This window comes from Clavelina lepadiformis, chromosome 4, assembly GCF_947623445.1.
Source record: "Clavelina lepadiformis chromosome 4, kaClaLepa1.1, whole genome shotgun sequence".
Taxonomy (NCBI): Eukaryota; Metazoa; Chordata; class Ascidiacea; order Aplousobranchia; family Clavelinidae; genus Clavelina; species Clavelina lepadiformis.
Window position 1 is genome coordinate 17,178,688 of NC_135243.1, and position 25,202 is coordinate 17,203,889.

At 40.9% G+C, this 25,202-nt stretch overlaps 1 protein-coding gene, 14 non-coding genes and 2 pseudogenes across 41 annotated transcripts; 16 read left to right on the top strand and 1 right to left on the bottom strand.

Annotated features, from left to right (window-relative positions):
• Positions 1-813: 813 nt before the first annotated feature.
• LOC143457885 (U2 spliceosomal RNA) lies at positions 814-1,003 on the top strand. The gene has a single exon (XR_013117553.1). It is a non-coding gene; the product is annotated as a U2 spliceosomal RNA (small nuclear RNA).
• A 593-nt stretch (positions 1,004-1,596) lies between these two features.
• Positions 1,597-1,789, top strand: LOC143457632 (U2 spliceosomal RNA). Its single transcript, XR_013117319.1, has one exon. It is a non-coding gene; the product is annotated as a U2 spliceosomal RNA (small nuclear RNA).
• A 593-nt stretch (positions 1,790-2,382) lies between these two features.
• LOC143457633 (U2 spliceosomal RNA) lies at positions 2,383-2,575 on the top strand. Its single transcript, XR_013117320.1, has one exon. It is a non-coding gene; the product is annotated as a U2 spliceosomal RNA (small nuclear RNA).
• Positions 2,576-3,168: 593 nt separating this feature from the next.
• LOC143457634 (U2 spliceosomal RNA) lies at positions 3,169-3,361 on the top strand. The gene has a single exon (XR_013117321.1). It is a non-coding gene; the product is annotated as a U2 spliceosomal RNA (small nuclear RNA).
• Positions 3,362-3,954: 593 nt separating this feature from the next.
• LOC143457636 (U2 spliceosomal RNA) lies at positions 3,955-4,147 on the top strand. The gene has a single exon (XR_013117322.1). It is a non-coding gene; the product is annotated as a U2 spliceosomal RNA (small nuclear RNA).
• Positions 4,148-4,740: 593 nt separating this feature from the next.
• Positions 4,741-4,933, top strand: LOC143457637 (U2 spliceosomal RNA). Its single transcript, XR_013117323.1, has one exon. It is a non-coding gene; the product is annotated as a U2 spliceosomal RNA (small nuclear RNA).
• Positions 4,934-6,181: 1,248 nt separating this feature from the next.
• On the bottom strand, positions 6,182-11,576 carry LOC143453244 (uncharacterized). 27 transcript variants are annotated; one of them, XM_076954476.1, is made up of 12 exons: positions 11,057-11,572; positions 9,741-9,872; positions 9,289-9,390; positions 9,104-9,222; positions 8,911-8,985; positions 8,701-8,773; positions 8,545-8,623; positions 7,894-8,091; positions 7,762-7,819; positions 7,558-7,680; positions 6,726-7,462; positions 6,182-6,593 (listed from the first exon to the last, which is right to left on the bottom strand). In XM_076954476.1, exons 1-5 carry the CDS (start codon positions 11,096-11,098, stop codon positions 8,925-8,927), a joined length of 456 nt encoding a protein of 151 aa, XP_076810591.1. In that variant the 5' UTR covers positions 11,099-11,572; the 3' UTR covers positions 6,182-6,593; positions 6,726-7,462; positions 7,558-7,680; positions 7,762-7,819; positions 7,894-8,091; positions 8,545-8,623; positions 8,701-8,773; positions 8,911-8,924. The 27 variants fall into 27 exon arrangements, with proteins under 27 accessions (XP_076810591.1, XP_076810590.1, XP_076810589.1 ...); XM_076954475.1 differs by having other exon boundaries at positions 6,726-7,082; positions 7,254-7,352; positions 7,563-7,680; positions 8,545-8,773; positions 11,057-11,566; XM_076954474.1 differs by having other exon boundaries at positions 6,726-7,082; positions 7,254-7,352; positions 8,545-8,773; positions 11,057-11,566.
• A 451-nt stretch (positions 11,577-12,027) lies between these two features.
• Positions 12,028-12,247, top strand: LOC143457895 (U2 spliceosomal RNA; annotated as a pseudogene).
• Positions 12,248-12,840: 593 nt separating this feature from the next.
• On the top strand, positions 12,841-13,033 carry LOC143457638 (U2 spliceosomal RNA). The gene has a single exon (XR_013117324.1). It is a non-coding gene; the product is annotated as a U2 spliceosomal RNA (small nuclear RNA).
• Positions 13,034-13,626: 593 nt separating this feature from the next.
• LOC143457640 (U2 spliceosomal RNA) lies at positions 13,627-13,819 on the top strand. Its single transcript, XR_013117326.1, has one exon. It is a non-coding gene; the product is annotated as a U2 spliceosomal RNA (small nuclear RNA).
• A 593-nt stretch (positions 13,820-14,412) lies between these two features.
• Positions 14,413-14,605, top strand: LOC143457641 (U2 spliceosomal RNA). The gene has a single exon (XR_013117327.1). It is a non-coding gene; the product is annotated as a U2 spliceosomal RNA (small nuclear RNA).
• Positions 14,606-15,198: 593 nt separating this feature from the next.
• On the top strand, positions 15,199-15,391 carry LOC143457642 (U2 spliceosomal RNA). The gene has a single exon (XR_013117328.1). It is a non-coding gene; the product is annotated as a U2 spliceosomal RNA (small nuclear RNA).
• A 593-nt stretch (positions 15,392-15,984) lies between these two features.
• Positions 15,985-16,177, top strand: LOC143457643 (U2 spliceosomal RNA). The gene has a single exon (XR_013117329.1). It is a non-coding gene; the product is annotated as a U2 spliceosomal RNA (small nuclear RNA).
• Positions 16,178-16,770: 593 nt separating this feature from the next.
• On the top strand, positions 16,771-16,963 carry LOC143457644 (U2 spliceosomal RNA). The gene has a single exon (XR_013117330.1). It is a non-coding gene; the product is annotated as a U2 spliceosomal RNA (small nuclear RNA).
• A 593-nt stretch (positions 16,964-17,556) lies between these two features.
• LOC143457645 (U2 spliceosomal RNA) lies at positions 17,557-17,749 on the top strand. The gene has a single exon (XR_013117331.1). It is a non-coding gene; the product is annotated as a U2 spliceosomal RNA (small nuclear RNA).
• Positions 17,750-24,149: 6,400 nt separating this feature from the next.
• On the top strand, positions 24,150-24,365 carry LOC143457891 (U2 spliceosomal RNA; annotated as a pseudogene).
• A 593-nt stretch (positions 24,366-24,958) lies between these two features.
• On the top strand, positions 24,959-25,151 carry LOC143457646 (U2 spliceosomal RNA). The gene has a single exon (XR_013117332.1). It is a non-coding gene; the product is annotated as a U2 spliceosomal RNA (small nuclear RNA).
• The last annotated feature ends 51 nt before the right edge of the window (positions 25,152-25,202 follow it).

Here is a 25,202-nt window from a genome sequence, read left to right on the forward strand (position 1 = left end):
AAAAAAAAAAAAAAAAAAAGAAGACGATGGGCGGATGGATTGATCGATGTCAAACGATCGATTAATGTCTATGGGATAAATGTTGTACACCTGCGTCACGGGTAAAATGAGAAATTGACTGTCGGCCCTGTGTGACAGCAGGAATGGTTTGATAAAATGGATAAATCCCCGATTTATCTTGTGAAAGTTTCTTCAAGTCAACTGTGCTGCTGCTGCTGTTACTACATTTGTTGTGAGTACTAATGAAAGCGATCGTTTTAGGGTATTTCCCAGTTTGATAGCAAAAAGCTGAAAAATGCAAGAAATGGCCTCCACGGGATAGACACAAAATATCTCCACTGTCACGGTCCAATAACCATCAAGCAGCAAATCATGTGACTGGGCGGCGGCCAGAAGATTGTCGTCTGTCTGCTGGCTGGTTGAGTTCGTCAGTTTGGCGTCTTGTGGCGGGCGATATAGGAACGTTTGGAGGTCGAGGAGGATTTTGAGAAGAATAAAAAGAGTCCGGGAAGATTTAGAGGTATCGCTTCTCGGCTCTCAAGAGCTAAGATCAAGTGTAGTGGTCCATCAGTTTACTGATGTAGAAAGGGTCTCGGTTGATGCCGCCGAGTTTGGTGCCCTTTCCCGAACATACCACCTTCCACCTCTCACCAGGTTTTAGGCTTGCCCCTGCTCGTAGCACTTGTGAGCAAAATGCAAGTCAAATCAAGGTTGGGAAATTTTTTGTCCTATCGGAAGGTAGGCAAAAGAGACCCCTGACTCTTTTACAACCCCCACTCAACACACTCAAAACTTTTTTTACTTTACCTTGTAATATCTTTGAAATAAAAGAAAAAAAAAAAGTGTAGTATCTGTTCTTCTCAGTTTAATCCCTGGGACGCAGTTCATTGAACTGCTCTTCGATTAAACGGATTTTTGAACGGTGAACGACGCTAGGCGCTTGCGCCTGCTCGTTTGAGGGTTGTGCAGCTATTGCAGTACCTGCTGCTTCGGCCCATCTCCCACCCTGGTGGGATACTCTTGTTTGTATTAAAGTAGTCTGAGGAAAAGAAGAAGAGGAGGAGAAGGAGGGGAAAAAAAAAAAAAAAAAAAAGAAGACGATGGGCGGATGGATTGATCGATGTCAAACGATCGATTAATGTCTATGGGATAAATGTTGTACACCTGCGTCACGGGTAAAATGAGAAATTGACTGTCGGCCCTGTGTGACAGCAGGAATGGTTTGATAAAATGGATAAATCCCCGATTTATCTTGTGAAAGTTTCTTCAAGTCAACTGTGCTGCTGCTGCTGTTACTACATTTGTTGTGAGTACTAATGAAAGCGATCGTTTTAGGGTATTTCCCAGTTTGATAGCAAAAAGCTGAAAAATGCAAGAAATGGCCTCCACGGGATAGACACAAAATATCTCCACTGTCACGGTCCAATAACCATCAAGCAGCAAATCATGTGACTGGGCGGCGGCCAGAAGATTGTCGTCTGTCTGCTGGCTGGTTGAGTTCGTCAGTTTGGCGTCTTGTGGCGGGCGATATAGGAACGTTTGGAGGTCGAGGAGGATTTTGAGAAGAATAAAAAGAGTCCGGGAAGATTTAGAGGTATCGCTTCTCGGCTCTCAAGAGCTAAGATCAAGTGTAGTATCTGTTCTTCTCAGTTTAATCCCTGGGACGCAGTTCATTGAACTGCTCTTCGATTAAACGGATTTTTGAACGGTGAACGACGCTAGGCGCTTGCGCCTGCTCGTTTGAGGGTTGTGCAGCTATTGCAGTACCTGCTGCTTCGGCCCATCTCCCACCCTGGTGGGATACTCTTGTTTGTATTAAAGTAGTCTGAGGAAAAGAAGAAGAGGAGGAGAAGGAGGGGAAAAAAAAAAAAAAAAAAAAGAAGACGATGGGCGGATGGATTGATCGATGTCAAACGATCGATTAATGTCTATGGGATAAATGTTGTACACCTGCGTCACGGGTAAAATGAGAAATTGACTGTCGGCCCTGTGTGACAGCAGGAATGGTTTGATAAAATGGATAAATCCCCGATTTATCTTGTGAAAGTTTCTTCAAGTCAACTGTGCTGCTGCTGCTGTTACTACATTTGTTGTGAGTACTAATGAAAGCGATCGTTTTAGGGTATTTCCCAGTTTGATAGCAAAAAGCTGAAAAATGCAAGAAATGGCCTCCACGGGATAGACACAAAATATCTCCACTGTCACGGTCCAATAACCATCAAGCAGCAAATCATGTGACTGGGCGGCGGCCAGAAGATTGTCGTCTGTCTGCTGGCTGGTTGAGTTCGTCAGTTTGGCGTCTTGTGGCGGGCGATATAGGAACGTTTGGAGGTCGAGGAGGATTTTGAGAAGAATAAAAAGAGTCCGGGAAGATTTAGAGGTATCGCTTCTCGGCTCTCAAGAGCTAAGATCAAGTGTAGTATCTGTTCTTCTCAGTTTAATCCCTGGGACGCAGTTCATTGAACTGCTCTTCGATTAAACGGATTTTTGAACGGTGAACGACGCTAGGCGCTTGCGCCTGCTCGTTTGAGGGTTGTGCAGCTATTGCAGTACCTGCTGCTTCGGCCCATCTCCCACCCTGGTGGGATACTCTTGTTTGTATTAAAGTAGTCTGAGGAAAAGAAGAAGAGGAGGAGAAGGAGGGGAAAAAAAAAAAAAAAAAAAAGAAGACGATGGGCGGATGGATTGATCGATGTCAAACGATCGATTAATGTCTATGGGATAAATGTTGTACACCTGCGTCACGGGTAAAATGAGAAATTGACTGTCGGCCCTGTGTGACAGCAGGAATGGTTTGATAAAATGGATAAATCCCCGATTTATCTTGTGAAAGTTTCTTCAAGTCAACTGTGCTGCTGCTGCTGTTACTACATTTGTTGTGAGTACTAATGAAAGCGATCGTTTTAGGGTATTTCCCAGTTTGATAGCAAAAAGCTGAAAAATGCAAGAAATGGCCTCCACGGGATAGACACAAAATATCTCCACTGTCACGGTCCAATAACCATCAAGCAGCAAATCATGTGACTGGGCGGCGGCCAGAAGATTGTCGTCTGTCTGCTGGCTGGTTGAGTTCGTCAGTTTGGCGTCTTGTGGCGGGCGATATAGGAACGTTTGGAGGTCGAGGAGGATTTTGAGAAGAATAAAAAGAGTCCGGGAAGATTTAGAGGTATCGCTTCTCGGCTCTCAAGAGCTAAGATCAAGTGTAGTATCTGTTCTTCTCAGTTTAATCCCTGGGACGCAGTTCATTGAACTGCTCTTCGATTAAACGGATTTTTGAACGGTGAACGACGCTAGGCGCTTGCGCCTGCTCGTTTGAGGGTTGTGCAGCTATTGCAGTACCTGCTGCTTCGGCCCATCTCCCACCCTGGTGGGATACTCTTGTTTGTATTAAAGTAGTCTGAGGAAAAGAAGAAGAGGAGGAGAAGGAGGGGAAAAAAAAAAAAAAAAAAAAGAAGACGATGGGCGGATGGATTGATCGATGTCAAACGATCGATTAATGTCTATGGGATAAATGTTGTACACCTGCGTCACGGGTAAAATGAGAAATTGACTGTCGGCCCTGTGTGACAGCAGGAATGGTTTGATAAAATGGATAAATCCCCGATTTATCTTGTGAAAGTTTCTTCAAGTCAACTGTGCTGCTGCTGCTGTTACTACATTTGTTGTGAGTACTAATGAAAGCGATCGTTTTAGGGTATTTCCCAGTTTGATAGCAAAAAGCTGAAAAATGCAAGAAATGGCCTCCACGGGATAGACACAAAATATCTCCACTGTCACGGTCCAATAACCATCAAGCAGCAAATCATGTGACTGGGCGGCGGCCAGAAGATTGTCGTCTGTCTGCTGGCTGGTTGAGTTCGTCAGTTTGGCGTCTTGTGGCGGGCGATATAGGAACGTTTGGAGGTCGAGGAGGATTTTGAGAAGAATAAAAAGAGTCCGGGAAGATTTAGAGGTATCGCTTCTCGGCTCTCAAGAGCTAAGATCAAGTGTAGTATCTGTTCTTCTCAGTTTAATCCCTGGGACGCAGTTCATTGAACTGCTCTTCGATTAAACGGATTTTTGAACGGTGAACGACGCTAGGCGCTTGCGCCTGCTCGTTTGAGGGTTGTGCAGCTATTGCAGTACCTGCTGCTTCGGCCCATCTCCCACCCTGGTGGGATACTCTTGTTTGTATTAAAGTAGTCTGAGGAAAAGAAGAAGAGGAGGAGAAGGAGGGGAAAAAAAAAAAAAAAAAAAAGAAGACGATGGGCGGATGGATTGATCGATGTCAAACGATCGATTAATGTCTATGGGATAAATGTTGTACACCTGCGTCACGGGTAAAATGAGAAATTGACTGTCGGCCCTGTGTGACAGCAGGAATGGTTTGATAAAATGGATAAATCCCCGATTTATCTTGTGAAAGTTTCTTCAAGTCAACTGTGCTGCTGCTGCTGTTACTACATTTGTTGTGAGTACTAATGAAAGCGATCGTTTTAGGGTATTTCCCAGTTTGATAGCAAAAAGCTGAAAAATGCAAGAAATGGCCTCCACGGGATAGACACAAAATATCTCCACTGTCACGGTCCAATAACCATCAAGCAGCAAATCATGTGACTGGGCGGCGGCCAGAAGATTGTCGTCTGTCTGCTGGCTGGTTGAGTTCGTCAGTTTGGCGTCTTGTGGCGGGCGATATAGGAACGTTTGGAGGTCGAGGAGGATTTTGAGAAGAATAAAAAGAGTCCGGGAAGATTTAGAGGTATCGCTTCTCGGCTCTCAAGAGCTAAGATCAAGTGTAGTATCTGTTCTTCTCAGTTTAATCCCTGGGACGCAGTTCATTGAACTGCTCTTCGATTAAACGGATTTTTGAACGGTGAACGACGCTAGGCGCTTGCGCCTGCTCGTTTGAGGGTTGTGCAGCTATTGCAGTACCTGCTGCTTCGGCCCATCTCCCACCCTGGTGGGATACTCTTGTTTGTATTAAAGTAGTCTGAGGAAAAGAAGAAGAGGAGGAGAAGGAGGGGAAAAAAAAAAAAAAAAAAAAGAAGACGATGGGCGGATGGATTGATCGATGTCAAACGATCGATTAATGTCTATGGGATAAATGTTGTACACCTGCGTCACGGGTAAAATGAGAAATTGACTGTCGGCCCTGTGTGACAGCAGGAATGGTTTGATAAAATGGATAAATCCCCGATTTATCTTGTGAAAGTTTCTTCAAGTCAACTGTGCTGCTGCTGCTGTTACTACATTTGTTGTGAGTACTAATGAAAGCGATCGTTTTAGGGTATTTCCCAGTTTGATAGCAAAAAGCTGAAAAATGCAAGAAATGGCCTCCACGGGATAGACACAAAATATCTCCACTGTCACGGTCCAATAACCATCAAGCAGCAAATCATGTGACTGGGCGGCGGCCAGAAGATTGTCGTCTGTCTGCTGGCTGGTTGAGTTCGTCAGTTTGGCGTCTTGTGGCGGGCGATATAGGAACGTTTGGAGGTCGAGGAGGATTTTGAGAAGAATAAAAAGAGTCCGGGAAGATTTAGAGGTATCGCTTCTCGGCTCTCAAGAGCTAAGATCAAGTGTAGTATCTGACGGGTTCGGACGCATTTTTTGAGCTCCGCAGGTCCTTGATCTTGTTTTGGCATTTACTCCGGTTTTAGCCGGTTTAAAGGGTCGGTGAGTGTTTCAAATTGTTTATAAAGTAGTTATCTATAACTTTTACACTTACACTTTGCTTACTTTTTAATATAACCGCTGATAATCGTATTTGTCTGAATTTTCATGCTCAGTAGGCTAAGCCCGAGTGGCAACCCTATTTACGCTCGTAAACAGCGCTTTTCAGCGCTACTTTTTATTATTTTTTATAGTTTTTAGGTCACGGAACTTAATTCCGTGGTCAAAAGTACTGAATATTGTTGTTTTATTGTGTTTTTGACTATTTTTAGCGCATTTCTAGGCTATTTTCAGCCAACCACGCGTTCTCACCCGAATTGGGATTCCCCCATTATATTCTATGGTAACCGGCTTTTATTTTTCTAAACTTGTGTCGGGGTCCTCTTTATTACCGTTTTACTCTGTTCTCCCCACCTTGACGTGTTACTAATACGTCCTCGTAATTACAATGGTGTTTTTTAAACAAACACGAACCTTACTGTGTCACTTCGACACCAACGAAATTTCAGAAAATTTTGACATCTCCTCATTCATGGAATTTTTTATTGATGAAGGACCATTTCATTCAATCTCAAACAACATATTCGGTATGACACAATCCGATCACAAAGAAAAAATTTTTGCTATTACATTCAAAGCTGATGACGCCTCTAAACGCGCCATCAAGAAAATGATAAATACTTATTCGCAAAGGCAACCAATTGTGCCTAAAAATGGTACACCGATTCACATGTGGGTTGATGAACCAGTTCCCCCACCAGCTACTATCACCCTCTACCCAGTCCCGCTGGACATCCCTGATCAGGAGATTGAACATCTGGTACGTTCCCAACACTGGGGCGTTCTGCGACGTTTCAAGTTCGGCTCCCATAAAGAATTTCCCCAATTCCATAACGAATACCTGCATCTCCAGATTGACAAACTCAATGAGGACATCCTCCCTAAACAAATCATCATCAATTGTCAACCGGTTTCAGTATCCCTACCGGGAGCTCCGATCCGTAAATGCGCCTACTGTAGGAACTTTGGCCACCTCATACAGAATTGTAATAAAAGAAAAAATAAAAACCCACCTTCTTCCAACAACAAATCTGCCCTCCCTGCAAACTCAACGTGGGGTCGTCAAAAACCAACTCTAAATGAAACCGCGCTACCATCCACCACTCCGACTGAGCATCTCAGCCCTCCTGAAGACCCTCCAACGATTGAGGAATCTGATGCCCCCTCTTCGAGGCAGACCAAGACAGACTCCTCAGCTGACAAAGATCAAGTCCCCACGCCCATTGTTGTCTCAGATTCCCAAGTCCCGTCAACCTCAGAGGAATCCTGCGGCTCTTCTGACTTCGTGACCGTCTCGTCACTGGACGCATCCGATGCAGAAAAGCGACTGAAAGGACTCGAACAAAAGCTTTGCTTCACTACTCCTCCTCCTGCAACCTCAAAAAAAAATAACGCAAAAAACAAGCAAGCCAATAAACCAAAAGGAAAACGCCATTAAACGCTCTGACCAAAACAAGCTATACCATACGAAACCCAATGGAGACTGATAAAAAAATAAACAAATCCTTAATTATAGCTACCATAAACTGCAACGGCCTCACCAGATCTCTCCGACATATCCCCTCCTTTATGCGTGATCATAAAATTGACATTTTGGCAATCCAAGAAGCCCATAGAATCAACCCGAAACAACTTCTCCACTGGCAAAAAGAAAACAATTTGACATCCTTCACCAACGCACCAGATACCAACTCCAAGGACAAATATTTCAAATCCGGAACAGCTCTCATCATATCGAACCATATCCTACCTTTTGTTAAAGATCACACCATCATCACCGAACATCGATCGCATCTTATAAAACTAATCATCAACAATAGAACGGTCATCATTATAAACTCATACCTAACCTCCGGAACCTCCTCCTCCTCATCCTCTGCAAGAATTCTTCAACTTGAACATATTTATCAACACCTCACCACCACTCCACGTGACGACACTTTATGGCTGGGAGACTTCAATCTAGTTCTAGACATCAAAGATTCAGTCAATAAAATTCACATCAGAAATGACCATAAAAAAATGATAGAATATCTCAAATTGTTTGACCTTAACGACGCCTTCCGCTATCTGCATCCAAACCAAAGAAGCTTCTCTTACATCACAGCTAAAGCCAGTACAAGAATTGATAGAATATACTCCAACAGTGCCCTGACAGCCAAAATAACAAAATCCACTTACATTTCAACTGCACACTTCTCCGACCATTCATTCGGCAATTTAATATCTCTTCAGACAACTCTTCCACGACCCGATCATCAGCACGGCAGGACATACTGGAAACTCAACGACTCCCTTCTTCAAGACACACAATTTGGCAATCAAATTGACGATACTATACGAAGCCTCGCCAAAAAGCCCCTCCGCTCTCTCGATCCACTAAAATGGTGGGAACTATTCAAAACAAGCCTCAGAAGATCTATTATTCTTTTAGCAAGTAAGAAAAAGCGCAAAACCCAAAATCTATTAAAAAACTATCAGTACCAATTAGAATCACTCAATGAACACCTCACCCCGGACAAAAATCTGGAAATTCTAAGTTTAAAAAAGAAAATTCAAAACATTCAAGAGCAACAGCAACAAGGTGAAAGAATACGATCAAGAATGAAAACAGTCACGGACAAAGAAGATCCTTCAAGAATATTTAAAGTATTCGAAGGTAAACACCAAAAAAAACTCAACATAAACAAATTGCAGCTGGATGAAGAAAATGACAGCACAATAACAAATAACCCCATCACCATTCAGCAAACCATTCACCAATTCTATTCCCAACTCTGGAAAACCGAACCCACCGAAATAAGTAAAACAGATGAAGAACTTTCTCAATACCTGAACAACCTTCCCTCAATTGAATCCAATCCTCACAATGATCTCTCGCCCTTCATCGACATAGCTGAAATAAAAGCAGCTATACAACAACTTAATAAACATTCCGCACCTGGTCTGGACGGTCTCACAGCCAGTTTTTATCAGAGATTCTCACACCTGCTTTCGCCACTGCTCCAAGAAATCTTCAACAATTGTTATTTCCAATCCCAGCTCACCCACTCTCAGAGATCTGCATTCATTAGACTTATCCCAAAATCAGGCAATAACCTTTTAATTAAAAATTGGAGACCTATTTCGATCTTAAATATGGACTATAAAATCCTCAGCATCATTCTCAAAAATAGAATAACACCAATCGTCACCCACCTCATTTCCTCCTCTCAGCAATGCGGAATTCCTGGCAGATCCCTGGAAACCATCCTTCTCAACATCCAGGCGGCCCTGCAACAAGAAAATGACAATCAAGACGGACTGGCAATTTTAAAACTAGATTTCACCAAAGCCTTCGATAAAGTGAATCACAACTTTATTATTCGACTTCTCAATAAATTGAATTTACCTAGCACCATAGTCAACTGGATTAAAATAATTTATGACCAGCCGCTTGCTTTCATCCAAACTACTCAAGGCCTTTCTCAAGAGATACCAATCTCCTGCGGCGTCCGACAGGGATGCCCCCTGAGTATGCTTATTTTTACCATAGTAACAAACGTTTTAGCACACAAAATCTCAAATAGCTCTCACCTCAATTGCCCGAATATCAGATCTACTTCCCTCAGTCTGCAGCAGTACGCCGACGACACCATTCTCCTGGCTAAGGACATACCAACCATATCCAACGCTCTCCTAATCATAAATGAATTCAGCAAATTTTCCGGACTCAAATTAAATGAAGCTAAATCTGCATTTTTCGTCTCAACTCCTCTTCTACAAAACCAGATAAATCAGCATTTTCCCAATATCCCGATCACCACTAACATGAAAATACTTGGAACGACTTTCTCACACTCCGATGACGATGCTACCGTAAACTGGGAAAAAGCACTACTTACAATAAAAAAACTCAACAATCTGCACAAAATGAGACGTTTGTCCATTCTGGGAAGAAAGTATTTAATAAACGCCCTGTTTCTACCCCACATTATCAGAACCGCGACCCTTTTCCTACCGCCAATAAAAATTTGCAACCAACTCACCAACCTCATCTTCAAGTTTCTCTGGTATCCCAGAAAATTGGAACCCTTGGCAAGAAAAAAACTCATCGCCCCCTTCAATGAAGGAGGTCTCCAAATTCTCCATGTTACATCCCGAATACACTCCACTTTTCTCTATAAAATGAAAAGAATATTATTGGAAAACACCGAAAATAGTTTCTTCGCATGTTGGGCCAAATACAACATTGGAACAAAATTAATGAAAATAGCACCAAACCTGTACTCAAATTCAATTAGATACCGGCCCACCCCAAATCGCACCTGGGAAAAGACTCTGAAAATTTATGACCTACTCAGCATCAACAACAAGGATTTTCTTCTGGCAGAACAAACTCAAGGGAGCCTATACCGTCTATATCTAAACAAACACTCTACTCCGTCACTTATCCACAATCACAAACAACAGATGATTTCTTGGAATCTCACCACTTTAAAAAATATGACTGGATGGTCACCCTCTCTCAAAATAAGAAGTCATTCTTATTTGATTGCCCATCAAGGCTTCCTATGGGGCTCCTTTTATAAAAAACAAAGACTCTTCACTACCCCCCAACAACAGATTAGAATAACCAACTGCAAATTCTGTAAATCAATTCATGACGACATTAACCACCTAATACTGGACTGTCCAATAATTCAAGAAATCCTCAGGCAAATTAAATCCGACATTCTACATTGGTTCTCGACGAATATCACCTTTGACAGAGAGTTATTATTTTACAACAAATTCCAACGACCAACTGCTGAAAAAGTCAAAATTCTACAATATCTCAACATCTTTAAGTCAAATCTTATCTCATACAAAGAATCACTTGATGAAAAAAACTCCTACTGCACAGACAAAACCCTCACTATCAATAACATCCTTTGGAAAACCAGAACAAAATTCAAAATGATCTACGAATGAAAAGATGAAGCCACAAGTCTACACCAGAAGATTGTACTATTGTTTTTTAATTTTTCTCATCCATTTAACCTTAACTACTATGAATGTTTCTAATATAGCTTAACTGTTACTATGTCACTCACCGGCTCACCAAATTTAATCTGTTTCTCACTTTACTTGTAACGACCCACACATATCGCCATGTTTTTGTGTTACGATACCTTATCTCTACACTAACTTTAATGATTTATCATCTGTTTTTATATCAGTTTATGTTACTATATATCCTACCTTATTAACAATGCACCCTATATACTCAATTATGTACCATAACTACATAACCCCTGTTTTTTTATTTCTACCTTCATCAAAATGATGAAACTTAAATTTATACAATACTTATTGTCAATACCTGAAACCTGGAAATCATCCTGTTCAACAACTTCTCAATCATCTTTATGGATTTTACAACAATTCAACATTGCTCTGCATATCCTGAAATAATCCATGATGAAAATATCCATCTCCATTGATGTTTTTATCCACTTTGCTGAAACAACACCACGCTTGAAATCCATCAATATCAAAATCATCTACCACAACCTATTACCTGGAAAAAACTGGTCAACAACTCCTGTTCATCTTATCAAACATGTTCTTGAACATGAAACATGCAACCCCATCATGGTAAACTACTCATATATCTGTTTTTTTTAATCCAAATTGTATGTGTGAAACATCACTATGCTTGGCCTACACCAATATCATAATCCTCTACCACAACCTACATCCTGGGAAAAACTGGTCAAAAAATTTGTTTTATCTTATCAAACATGTTCATTAACATGAAACATTTAACCCCACCGTGGTAAACTACTAAAATATCTGTTTTTTATTCATAATTGTATGTGTCAATATATATATATATATATGCTAACCTGCCTAAAACTACTGTACCGGCTATTTTGACATACTTCATAAACTCTTGGAAAATTCATATAATTCGAAATAACTTTGTCCAATTTTATTGCGTTTTATTTCTTTAAAACGAAACTTATCGATAAATTAACTCCCCACTGTCCCAACCTTACTTGAAAATTGATAAATTTCGAATTTTACTCACCTTTATATGTATTACTCATATGTATACATTTTATTTTCTGTGGAAACTGGATTCTCAAAATTGTACCGGCTTTTTTGAAATTCCCCTAATCTGATCTCTTATTAATTCATACATTTTCTGTGTATATCATACAATTAAAAATAACTATTCTGATTTTGTATTATTCAATTGGATAAAACTGTATTATCGAATATGTGATTGCCCCATTATTACTATAACGCATGGACATATGTTCTACATCATCGATCGAAACTACTTGTATTTCTTTCTTCTTATTTGGAATTTTAATATCGTTGAAATAAAAGAAAAAAAAAAAAAAGTGTAGTATCTGTTCTTCTCAGTTTAATCCCTGGGACGCAGTTCATTGAACTGCTCTTCGATTAAACGGATTTTTGAACGGTGAACGACGCTAGGCGCTTGCGCCTGCTCGTTTGAGGGTTGTGCAGCTATTGCAGTACCTGCTGCTTCGGCCCATCTCCCACCCTGGTGGGATACTCTTGTTTGTATTAAAGTAGTCTGAGGAAAAGAAGAAGAGGAGGAGAAGGAGGGGAAAAAAAAAAAAAAAAAAAAGAAGACGATGGGCGGATGGATTGATCGATGTCAAACGATCGATTAATGTCTATGGGATAAATGTTGTACACCTGCGTCACGGGTAAAATGAGAAATTGACTGTCGGCCCTGTGTGACAGCAGGAATGGTTTGATAAAATGGATAAATCCCCGATTTATCTTGTGAAAGTTTCTTCAAGTCAACTGTGCTGCTGCTGCTGTTACTACATTTGTTGTGAGTACTAATGAAAGCGATCGTTTTAGGGTATTTCCCAGTTTGATAGCAAAAAGCTGAAAAATGCAAGAAATGGCCTCCACGGGATAGACACAAAATATCTCCACTGTCACGGTCCAATAACCATCAAGCAGCAAATCATGTGACTGGGCGGCGGCCAGAAGATTGTCGTCTGTCTGCTGGCTGGTTGAGTTCGTCAGTTTGGCGTCTTGTGGCGGGCGATATAGGAACGTTTGGAGGTCGAGGAGGATTTTGAGAAGAATAAAAAGAGTCCGGGAAGATTTAGAGGTATCGCTTCTCGGCTCTCAAGAGCTAAGATCAAGTGTAGTATCTGTTCTTCTCAGTTTAATCCCTGGGACGCAGTTCATTGAACTGCTCTTCGATTAAACGGATTTTTGAACGGTGAACGACGCTAGGCGCTTGCGCCTGCTCGTTTGAGGGTTGTGCAGCTATTGCAGTACCTGCTGCTTCGGCCCATCTCCCACCCTGGTGGGATACTCTTGTTTGTATTAAAGTAGTCTGAGGAAAAGAAGAAGAGGAGGAGAAGGAGGGGAAAAAAAAAAAAAAAAAAAAGAAGACGATGGGCGGATGGATTGATCGATGTCAAACGATCGATTAATGTCTATGGGATAAATGTTGTACACCTGCGTCACGGGTAAAATGAGAAATTGACTGTCGGCCCTGTGTGACAGCAGGAATGGTTTGATAAAATGGATAAATCCCCGATTTATCTTGTGAAAGTTTCTTCAAGTCAACTGTGCTGCTGCTGCTGTTACTACATTTGTTGTGAGTACTAATGAAAGCGATCGTTTTAGGGTATTTCCCAGTTTGATAGCAAAAAGCTGAAAAATGCAAGAAATGGCCTCCACGGGATAGACACAAAATATCTCCACTGTCACGGTCCAATAACCATCAAGCAGCAAATCATGTGACTGGGCGGCGGCCAGAAGATTGTCGTCTGTCTGCTGGCTGGTTGAGTTCGTCAGTTTGGCGTCTTGTGGCGGGCGATATAGGAACGTTTGGAGGTCGAGGAGGATTTTGAGAAGAATAAAAAGAGTCCGGGAAGATTTAGAGGTATCGCTTCTCGGCTCTCAAGAGCTAAGATCAAGTGTAGTATCTGTTCTTCTCAGTTTAATCCCTGGGACGCAGTTCATTGAACTGCTCTTCGATTAAACGGATTTTTGAACGGTGAACGACGCTAGGCGCTTGCGCCTGCTCGTTTGAGGGTTGTGCAGCTATTGCAGTACCTGCTGCTTCGGCCCATCTCCCACCCTGGTGGGATACTCTTGTTTGTATTAAAGTAGTCTGAGGAAAAGAAGAAGAGGAGGAGAAGGAGGGGAAAAAAAAAAAAAAAAAAAAGAAGACGATGGGCGGATGGATTGATCGATGTCAAACGATCGATTAATGTCTATGGGATAAATGTTGTACACCTGCGTCACGGGTAAAATGAGAAATTGACTGTCGGCCCTGTGTGACAGCAGGAATGGTTTGATAAAATGGATAAATCCCCGATTTATCTTGTGAAAGTTTCTTCAAGTCAACTGTGCTGCTGCTGCTGTTACTACATTTGTTGTGAGTACTAATGAAAGCGATCGTTTTAGGGTATTTCCCAGTTTGATAGCAAAAAGCTGAAAAATGCAAGAAATGGCCTCCACGGGATAGACACAAAATATCTCCACTGTCACGGTCCAATAACCATCAAGCAGCAAATCATGTGACTGGGCGGCGGCCAGAAGATTGTCGTCTGTCTGCTGGCTGGTTGAGTTCGTCAGTTTGGCGTCTTGTGGCGGGCGATATAGGAACGTTTGGAGGTCGAGGAGGATTTTGAGAAGAATAAAAAGAGTCCGGGAAGATTTAGAGGTATCGCTTCTCGGCTCTCAAGAGCTAAGATCAAGTGTAGTATCTGTTCTTCTCAGTTTAATCCCTGGGACGCAGTTCATTGAACTGCTCTTCGATTAAACGGATTTTTGAACGGTGAACGACGCTAGGCGCTTGCGCCTGCTCGTTTGAGGGTTGTGCAGCTATTGCAGTACCTGCTGCTTCGGCCCATCTCCCACCCTGGTGGGATACTCTTGTTTGTATTAAAGTAGTCTGAGGAAAAGAAGAAGAGGAGGAGAAGGAGGGGAAAAAAAAAAAAAAAAAAAAGAAGACGATGGGCGGATGGATTGATCGATGTCAAACGATCGATTAATGTCTATGGGATAAATGTTGTACACCTGCGTCACGGGTAAAATGAGAAATTGACTGTCGGCCCTGTGTGACAGCAGGAATGGTTTGATAAAATGGATAAATCCCCGATTTATCTTGTGAAAGTTTCTTCAAGTCAACTGTGCTGCTGCTGCTGTTACTACATTTGTTGTGAGTACTAATGAAAGCGATCGTTTTAGGGTATTTCCCAGTTTGATAGCAAAAAGCTGAAAAATGCAAGAAATGGCCTCCACGGGATAGACACAAAATATCTCCACTGTCACGGTCCAATAACCATCAAGCAGCAAATCATGTGACTGGGCGGCGGCCAGAAGATTGTCGTCTGTCTGCTGGCTGGTTGAGTTCGTCAGTTTGGCGTCTTGTGGCGGGCGATATAGGAACGTTTGGAGGTCGAGGAGGATTTTGAGAAGAATAAAAAGAGTCCGGGAAGATTTAGAGGTATCGCTTCTCGGCTCTCAAGAGCTAAGATCAAGTGTAGTATCTGTTCTTCTCAGTTTAATCCCTGGGACGCAGTTCATTGAACTGCTCTTCGATTAAACGGATTTTTGAACGGTGAACGACGCTAGGCGCTTGCGCCTGCTCGTTTGAGGGTTGTGCAGCTATTGCAGTACCTGCTGCTTCGGCCCATCTCCCACCCTGGTGGGATACTCTTGTTTGTATTAAAGTAGTCTGAGGAAAAGAAGAAGAGGAGGAGAAGGAGGGGAAAAAAAAAAAAAAAAAAAAGAAGACGATGGGCGGATGGATTGATCGATGTCAAACGATCGATTAATGTCTATGGGATAAATGTTGTACACCTGCGTCACGGGTAAAATGAGAAATTGACTGTCGGCCCTGTGTGACAGCAGGAATGGTTTGATAAAATGGATAAATCCCCGATTTATCTTGTGAAAGTTTCTTCAAGTCAACTGTGCTGCTGCTGCTGTTACTACATTTGTTGTGAGTACTAATGAAAGCGATCGTTTTAGGGTATTTCCCAGTTTGATAGCAAAAAGCTGAAAAATGCAAGAAATGGCCTCCACGGGATAGACACAAAATATCTCCACTGTCACGGTCCAATAACCATCAAGCAGCAAATCATGTGACTGGGCGGCGGCCAGAAGATTGTCGTCTGTCTGCTGGCTGGTTGAGTTCGTCAGTTTGGCGTCTTGTGGCGGGCGATATAGGAACGTTTGGAGGTCGAGGAGGATTTTGAGAAGAATAAAAAGAGTCCGGGAAGATTTAGAGGTATCGCTTCTCGGCTCTCAAGAGCTAAGATCAAGTGTAGTATCTGTTCTTCTCAGTTTAATCCCTGGGACGCAGTTCATTGAACTGCTCTTCGATTAAACGGATTTTTGAACGGTGAACGACGCTAGGCGCTTGCGCCTGCTCGTTTGAGGGTTGTGCAGCTATTGCAGTACCTGCTGCTTCGGCCCATCTCCCACCCTGGTGGGATACTCTTGTTTGTATTAAAGTAGTCTGAGGAAAAGAAGAAGAGGAGGAGAAGGAGGGGAAAAAAAAAAAAAAAAAAAAGAAGACGATGGGCGGATGGATTGATCGATGTCAAACGATCGATTAATGTCTATGGGATAAATGTTGTACACCTGCGTCACGGGTAAAATGAGAAATTGACTGTCGGCCCTGTGTGACAGCAGGAATGGTTTGATAAAATGGATAAATCCCCGATTTATCTTGTGAAAGTTTCTTCAAGTCAACTGTGCTGCTGCTGCTGTTACTACATTTGTTGTGAGTACTAATGAAAGCGATCGTTTTAGGGTATTTCCCAGTTTGATAGCAAAAAGCTGAAAAATGCAAGAAATGGCCTCCACGGGATAGACACAAAATATCTCCACTGTCACGGTCCAATAACCATCAAGCAGCAAATCATGTGACTGGGCGGCGGCCAGAAGATTGTCGTCTGTCTGCTGGCTGGTTGAGTTCGTCAGTTTGGCGTCTTGTGGCGGGCGATATAGGAACGTTTGGAGGTCGAGGAGGATTTTGAGAAGAATAAAAAGAGTCCGGGAAGATTTAGAGGTATCGCTTCTCGGCTCTCAAGAGCTAAGATCAAGTGTAGTATCTGTTCTTCTCAGTTTAATCCCTGGGACGCAGTTCATTGAACTGCTCTTCGATTAAACGGATTTTTGAACGGTGAACGACGCTAGGCGCTTGCGCCTGCTCGTTTGAGGGTTGTGCAGCTATTGCAGTACCTGCTGCTTCGGCCCATCTCCCACCCTGGTGGGATACTCTTGTTTGTATTAAAGTAGTCTGAGGAAAAGAAGAAGAGGAGGAGAAGGAGGGGAAAAAAAAAAAAAAAAAAAAGAAGACGATGGGCGGATGGATTGATCGATGTCAAACGATCGATTAATGTCTATGGGATAAATGTTGTACACCTGCGTCACGGGTAAAATGAGAAATTGACTGTCGGCCCTGTGTGACAGCAGGAATGGTTTGATAAAATGGATAAATCCCCGATTTATCTTGTGAAAGTTTCTTCAAGTCAACTGTGCTGCTGCTGCTGTTACTACATTTGTTGTGAGTACTAATGAAAGCGATCGTTTTAGGGTATTTCCCAGTTTGATAGCAAAAAGCTGAAAAATGCAAGAAATGGCCTCCACGGGATAGACACAAAATATCTCCACTGTCACGGTCCAATAACCATCAAGCAGCAAATCATGTGACTGGGCGGCGGCCAGAAGATTGTCGTCTGTCTGCTGGCTGGTTGAGTTCGTCAGTTTGGCGTCTTGTGGCGGGCGATATAGGAACGTTTGGAGGTCGAGGAGGATTTTGAGAAGAATAAAAAGAGTCCGGGAAGATTTAGAGGTATCGCTTCTCGGCTCTCAAGAGCTAAGATCAAGTGTAGTATCTGTTCTTCTCAGTTTAATCCCTGGGACGCAGTTCATTGAACTGCTCTTCGATTAAACGGATTTTTGAACGGTGAACGACGCTAGGCGCTTGCGCCTGCTCGTTTGAGGGTTGTGCAGCTATTGCAGTACCTGCTGCTTCGGCCCATCTCCCACCCTGGTGGGATACTCTTGTTTGTATTAAAGTAGTCTGAGGAAAAGAAGAAGAGGAGGAGAAGGAGGGGAAAAAAAAAAAAAAAAAAAAGAAGACGATGGGCGGATGGATTGATCGATGTCAAACGATCGATTAATGTCTATGGGATAAATGTTGTACACCTGCGTCACGGGTAAAATGAGAAATTGACTGTCGGCCCTGTGTGACAGCAGGAATGGTTTGATAAAATGGATAAATCCCCGATTTATCTTGTGAAAGTTTCTTCAAGTCAACTGTGCTGCTGCTGCTGTTACTACATTTGTTGTGAGTACTAATGAAAGCGATCGTTTTAGGGTATTTCCCAGTTTGATAGCAAAAAGCTGAAAAATGCAAGAAATGGCCTCCACGGGATAGACACAAAATATCTCCACTGTCACGGTCCAATAACCATCAAGCAGCAAATCATGTGACTGGGCGGCGGCCAGAAGATTGTCGTCTGTCTGCTGGCTGGTTGAGTTCGTCAGTTTGGCGTCTTGTGGCGGGCGATATAGGAACGTTTGGAGGTCGAGGAGGATTTTGAGAAGAATAAAAAGAGTCCGGGAAGATTTAGAGGTATCGCTTCTCGGCTCTCAAGAGCTAAGATCAAGTGTAGTATCAGTCGGGTTCGGACGTCATTTTCGAGCTCCTCAGGTCCAGATCTATATCTCAGAATATCTCAGCGATCAGACAGTCTTAGTGAGCTATCTATGGTTTAAAATCTCTATAAAGTAATTATCTAAAACTTTCTCACAGAAAGTTTTCTCAGTTTTCAACAAAAAGCTCTTTTTAGAGCTAAACCTAAAAAGTCGGAAAATTTGCCGGCTTTTTTTTCATTTACTTAGAACGTAGGAAATACCCTATCTTAAGTTCTGATTTTTGGTAATTAGCCTAAATATAGGATATATAACCTAAAAAAGTCAAGGTTTTTCCTTTTAATTACGCTAGAACGCCTTTAGAAGGCTTTCTAACTAGGCCTAGCCTAACCACGCCATTTTTCCCGCCTTTTTTGCGGAAATCCCCCTAACGAATACCATTATTCAAAAATGGTTCTTTTCAAACAAGTTCGTACCCTTAACTTCGAGGTACAATGTCCAACCGATTACCCATTCAACATAAGCGACTTCATGAACCTCTTCCGAGCGGAAGGACCATTCTCACACGCCAAAAAAGAAATCTTTGGTATCACTCAGATCAACCACATAAGAAAATTATATTCCATCACCTTCAAGGCAGAAAACAGTGCAGAACAAATGCACTTCTTTAAAAGAAGATTTTCAACAAGACAACTCATCCATCTAAATGATGGTACTCAAATCGGGATCACAGTGCAAGAACCAAGACCCCCGGCAACAACCATCACCCTCCACCCAGTTCCTTTTGAAACACCACTAGAAGAACTCGCCGATATTGTCACACAACAACAATGGGGTAAACTTCTACGTCAACAATTTGGCCATTACCGAGAGTTTCCAGAATTCCGCAACTCATACCTGCACCTCCTTATCGAGGACATTAAAGAAAATAACATTCCAGAAGAAATCACAATTAATGGGAAACCGGTTGAAATAATTATGTCGACAAGGAAACGAAACAGATGTAATTATTGCAAGGCAACAGGACACAACATTCAAGAGTGTCCGAAAAAAACAACTCCACCAGTACAAACTCAACCGACGGGAAAAGGAATCGTCTCCTACAGAAATGCCGTCCTCAACACACCCTCCCAAACCACTCAAAACAAATCAGAAACAAACTCCACAAATCAACAAGACGAAACAACAAGACTCCACAAAACCCCCCCGCAGCAAGAACCTCAACAAAAATCAGATGAGCAAGGATGCAGCTCCAAAACCAACAAAAACATGGAAACAGATAGCTCCCTAGAAGACGACGTACAATCCGACACAAACACCGCCCCAAACAACAGCATAATGGACACGGACATAGACACCACCACGTCTATAGAAGAAAGCGCGAGTTACCTTGAACAATTACTAAATTCAACAAACCCCAGCACCCTTAAAACATTTGAAAAATTTCAAGTTCAAGAAAAAAGAGGGAGAGGCACATCTGGCAGTGACACTCCCACACCAAAAAAACAAAGAAGCAAATCAACATCCCCTCACTAAATCAACATCAAACAACAAGCAACTGAAGAAATCTTTCCGATGGAGGGCATTAGCATAGCGATAGCATCAATAAACTGTAATAGCATCATGCCTTCCCTACAAGACATAGAACAATACATAGTTAACAATAAAATAGACATCCTCTGCCTTCAAGAAACCCACCTCATCGACAAGGAAACCATCCGAATGTGGACACAAAACCTCAACCTAGAAATATATCTAAACACAGAAGAAAAAAGAACAACGACAAAACAATTCAAAAATGGTACTTGTATCATCACTCGGAAAAATAGAGAAAGACTTCTTCTTAAAGACCAACACATTATCATCAAAAATAGAATCCAGCAACTTAATATAAGTATAGCAGACAAGGAAATCTCAATCATAAATGTATATTTGAAATCAGGTGGAGCATATCAAAACGTACTCTGCAGGAAAGAACAAATCCTACAACTGGCACAACACATAGAAACGAATACATCCAATGAAATCATCATGGCAGGTGACTTCAATATGATAATTGATTCTGAAGATACAATAAATCCAACCCAAGCAAGACCAGACCAAGAAACACTGAGAAATCTTATCACCAAAACTCAACTATGCGACTCCTACCGATGCTTCCATCCCCAAAAGAACGTCTTCTCATATATTACAAAAAAATCGGCTACAAGAATAGACCGAATTTACATCCCAAAAGATCTACAGACCAAGACCATCCAATCTACTTATGTGAATAACCACTTCTCCGATCACAAATATGGACCATTAATTGCACTAAGATTCTCAACCCCACCAAGAAGAAGACAAATAAACTTATGGAAACTAAACTCATCTATTCTCAATCAGGAAATGGAACACACAAGCACTGATACTGTAATTAGAAACTTTATCGAAAACCCGAGAAGAACAACAGACCCCCTAGAATGGTGGGACTACACAAAAAGAAAATTGAGACAACATTATCAAAAACTCTCAAAACAAATACACAAACAACAAAAGGAAAAAATGATATACTATCAATATCGAAGAGAAACTATCAAAAACTCGACGAACCCTACAGACCAAAATGAACTCATGAAAATACAAGAATCTATAAAGAAAATACAGGTACAAAGAGACAAAGGAGCAATGACAAGATCCAGAACAAAAATATTTGATGATGCCGAAGAGCCAACAAAACTATTCTACAGAAGCGAAAACAAGAAACAAGGGAAAAAAGACATACAATGCTTAATCAATGCACAAGGAACAAAAATCACACAAATAGAAGGAATTGAACAAATTGCATATGATTTTTACGATCAACTATGGAACCAAGACACACAACCATCAAAAGAAGAATGCCAACAATATCTATCAACAATACCACCTATAACATCAGATAATGAAAAAGAACCAACACCATTTGTATCAAAAGAAGAAATCAAGACAGCAATAGAGCAATTACACAACAACAAGTCCCCCGGATCCGACGGCCTAACCACAGAATTTTATAAAGCACATCAACAAATCCTGCTTCCAATACTGCAAGAAATATACAACAACACCTATCTGAGAGGAATACTAACTCCATCACAGTATATGGCAATCATAACACTACTACCAAAAAAAGGAAACAAAGAAGAAATAAAGAACTGGAGGCCTATAGCATTATTAAACACAGACTATAAAATTCTGAGTATGATTCTAAAAAATAAACTGATACCGTACGTTCAAGACCACATCCTTCAACACCAACAATGTGGACTTCCTGGAAGAAACATTAGAAAAATACATCTCAATATACAAGCAGCAATGGAACAATCCCAGGACACAAAATCAAGATTGGCCATCCTACAATTTGACTTTAAAAAAGCATTCGACAACCTCAGCCATCAATTCATCATCATGACACTGAAACGTATGAACATACCAAAAACGATCATCAAATGGATAAAAATCATGTACAAAAATCCTCAAGCAAGAATCCGCATAAGTCAAAACCTAACCAACCCAATCAACGTTCAATCAGGAGTAAGACAAGGATGCCCTTTAAGCATGCTGCTATTCATAATAGCTATTAACACCCTGACATATAAAATCATCCAAAATCCCAACATTCATGGATGCTCTGTGGGAAATCAGCATCTGACGGTCCAACAATATGCTGATGATATCACATTCTTCATTCAAGAAAAAGAATCACTGAACGAAATAATCGAGACCTTACGAAATTTCTCAAGACAATCAGGACTAAAAATTAATCAAAACAAAACCATCATTTGCTGCAACTCGGACCCACTCTATAATGAAATTAAACAAATCATCCCAAATAGCACCAAAGAAAACACAAGCAAAATCCTAGGAATCATTTTTTCGATGACAGAAAACACCGCCAACATCAACTGGAATCAAACCCTTAACAAAATCGAGAAGATAATAAATCAACACAAATCCAGAAGATTATCATTACTGGGAAGAAAAAATATCATCAATGCCCTCATCCTACCACATATACTACAAGTTGCAGCCATCTTCTACCCTAGACAGAGTACTATAAATCAAATAGAAAACAAAATCTTCAAATTTCTATGGTATCCCCAAATCATAGAACCTCAAGCAAGAAAACAACTTATTGCACCCTACAACAAAGGAGGACTTCAAATACCAGACATAGAAATGAAATGTGCTACAACATACTTAATCTCAATGACAACCACAATACAAGAAGATAATTATGAAAACTCCTTTTTCATACAATGGGCCAGGTACAACATGGGAACCCTCGTAAAACAAATCAATCCAAACATCTACTCCAATTCTATACCGCATCGACCCAAACCAAATGAAACATGGAAAAAAAGATGGGACATCCTTCAAAAATACAACCTCCTAGCCTATAAGATGCACGCGACAACATCAAAAGAATTGTACCGTACCCTTCTGGAACAAAAATGCACCCAATCTGACATCAAAGATGACCAAGATCAACCAATTCCATGGACAAATATTCTTTTAAAAATAAAAAACTGCAACTTCTTCACCCTAGCAGAACAATCACTATCATACAAAGTAGCACACAAAGCCTTCATCTGTGGATCCTTCTACGACAAGAAAAAATTATACAAGACAAAATCTAATGAAATTCGCAAAGTAAAATGTAAACTCTGCTCAACAGAAAGGGACACCATAAATCATGTCTTACTCCAATGTAAAACTACAAATATTATTAGAAAGTACATTATCGACACAATCAAAGAAGAAACCAACACCCAACTTTCCAATCTACAACGAGCCATCATGTACAACCTACTTCCAAATGACATGCCAAAAATCAACATCATCAGGAAACTATTAACAATATACAGAGAAGAAATCATCCAGCTGAAAGAAAATCAAGACAAAAGCAATAAATACATTACCAACACTAACAGAAAAATGCAGGAAACATTATGGAAAATAAAATGCAAATTCAAAATCATCAAAAATCAAGCAACATCCCAAGAAAAGAAGAAACCATCAACTTCACGGAACCAAGATTTGGATAAAATCATCCCTAGATCACCAACAAAGAGAAATAAATAAATAAAGCAACGACAGATGACTGACAGTTTACTCTAATTATAGAAATAGAACTTGAGAATATTAGACCATACTGAACTTAACCTAAATAATCTATATATAGGCCTAGAAAGCAACATATATATATATAATATATCCTCGGAACCCAACAAACGACAATATATATATACCTTAAGATGCCTGTCAGCATCACATCCTATACTTAGCAGATAAAATAGGCCTAGTTGATCATAAACAAGAATAATACTGAAATTAACCTAAATAACCTATATATAAGACTAAACCACAATATATATACAATAATATAATAAAATACTGTACATGATAAATGAATATATATATAAATTACCCTAAGATGTCTGTTACAGCATCACATACTATAACTATCAGATATAATAGGCTTACTTGGTCATAAACAGGAAATAATACTAAAGTTAACCTAAATAAACTATACATAGACCTAGACCACAATATATATAAAATGAAAAATATGGAATATGCATAAATAAACCCATACCTTACCTTAAGACAACTATCATAGCATCATATCTTATATTTAACATATATAATACTAAATACATCCTTAAGATGTACCAATAGAATAAAAAAATATGATAAAATAATAAATAAATATAAACGATACAAGTAATTATCTTAAACTTCCTAAAGAAAAGTACATAATCCTCCTTTTTTCTTTTCTCTCAAAAAAAAAAAAAAAAAAAAAAAAAAAAAAAAAAAAAAAAAGTGTAGTATCTGTTCTTCTCAGTTTAATCCCTGGGACGCAGTTCATTGAACTGCTCTTCGATTAAACGGATTTTTGAACGGTGAACGACGCTAGGCGCTTGCGCCTGCTCGTTTGAGGGTTGTGCAGCTATTGCAGTACCTGCTGCTTCGGCCCATCTCCCACCCTGGTGGGATACTCTTGTTTGTATTAAAGTAGTCTGAGGAAAAGAAGAAGAGGAGGAGAAGGAGGGGAAAAAAAAAAAAAAAAAAAAGAAGACGATGGGCGGATGGATTGATCGATGTCAAACGATCGATTAATGTCTATGGGATAAATGTTGTACACCTGCGTCACGGGTAAAATGAGAAATTGACTGTCGGCCCTGTGTGACAGCAGGAATGGTTTGATAAAATGGATAAATCCCCGATTTATCTTGTGAAAGTTTCTTCAAGTCAACTGTGCTGCTGCTGCTGTTACTACATTTGTTGTGAGTACTAATGAAAGCGATCGTTTTAGGGTATTTCCCAGTTTGATAGCAAAAAGCTGAAAAATGCAAGAAATGGCCTCCACGGGATAGACACAAAATATCTCCACTGTCACGGTCCAATAACCATCAAGCAGCAAATCATGTGACTGGGCGGCGGCCAGAAGATTGTCGTCTGTCTGCTGGCTGGTTGAGTTCGTCAGTTTGGCGTCTTGTGGCGGGCGATATAGGAACGTTTGGAGGTCGAGGAGGATTTTGAGAAGAATAAAAAGAGTCCGGGAAGATTTAGAGGTATCGCTTCTCGGCTCTCAAGAGCTAAGATCAAGTGTAGTATCTGTTCTTCTCAGTTTAATCCCTGGGACGCAGTTCATTGAACTGCTCTTCGATTAAACGGATTTTTGAACGGTGAACGACGCTAGGCGCTTGCGCCTGCTCGTTTGAGGGTTGTGCAGCTATTGCAGTACCTGCTGCTTCGGCCCATCTCCCACCCTGGTGGGATACTCTTGTTTGTATTAAAGTAGTCTGAGGAAAAGAAGA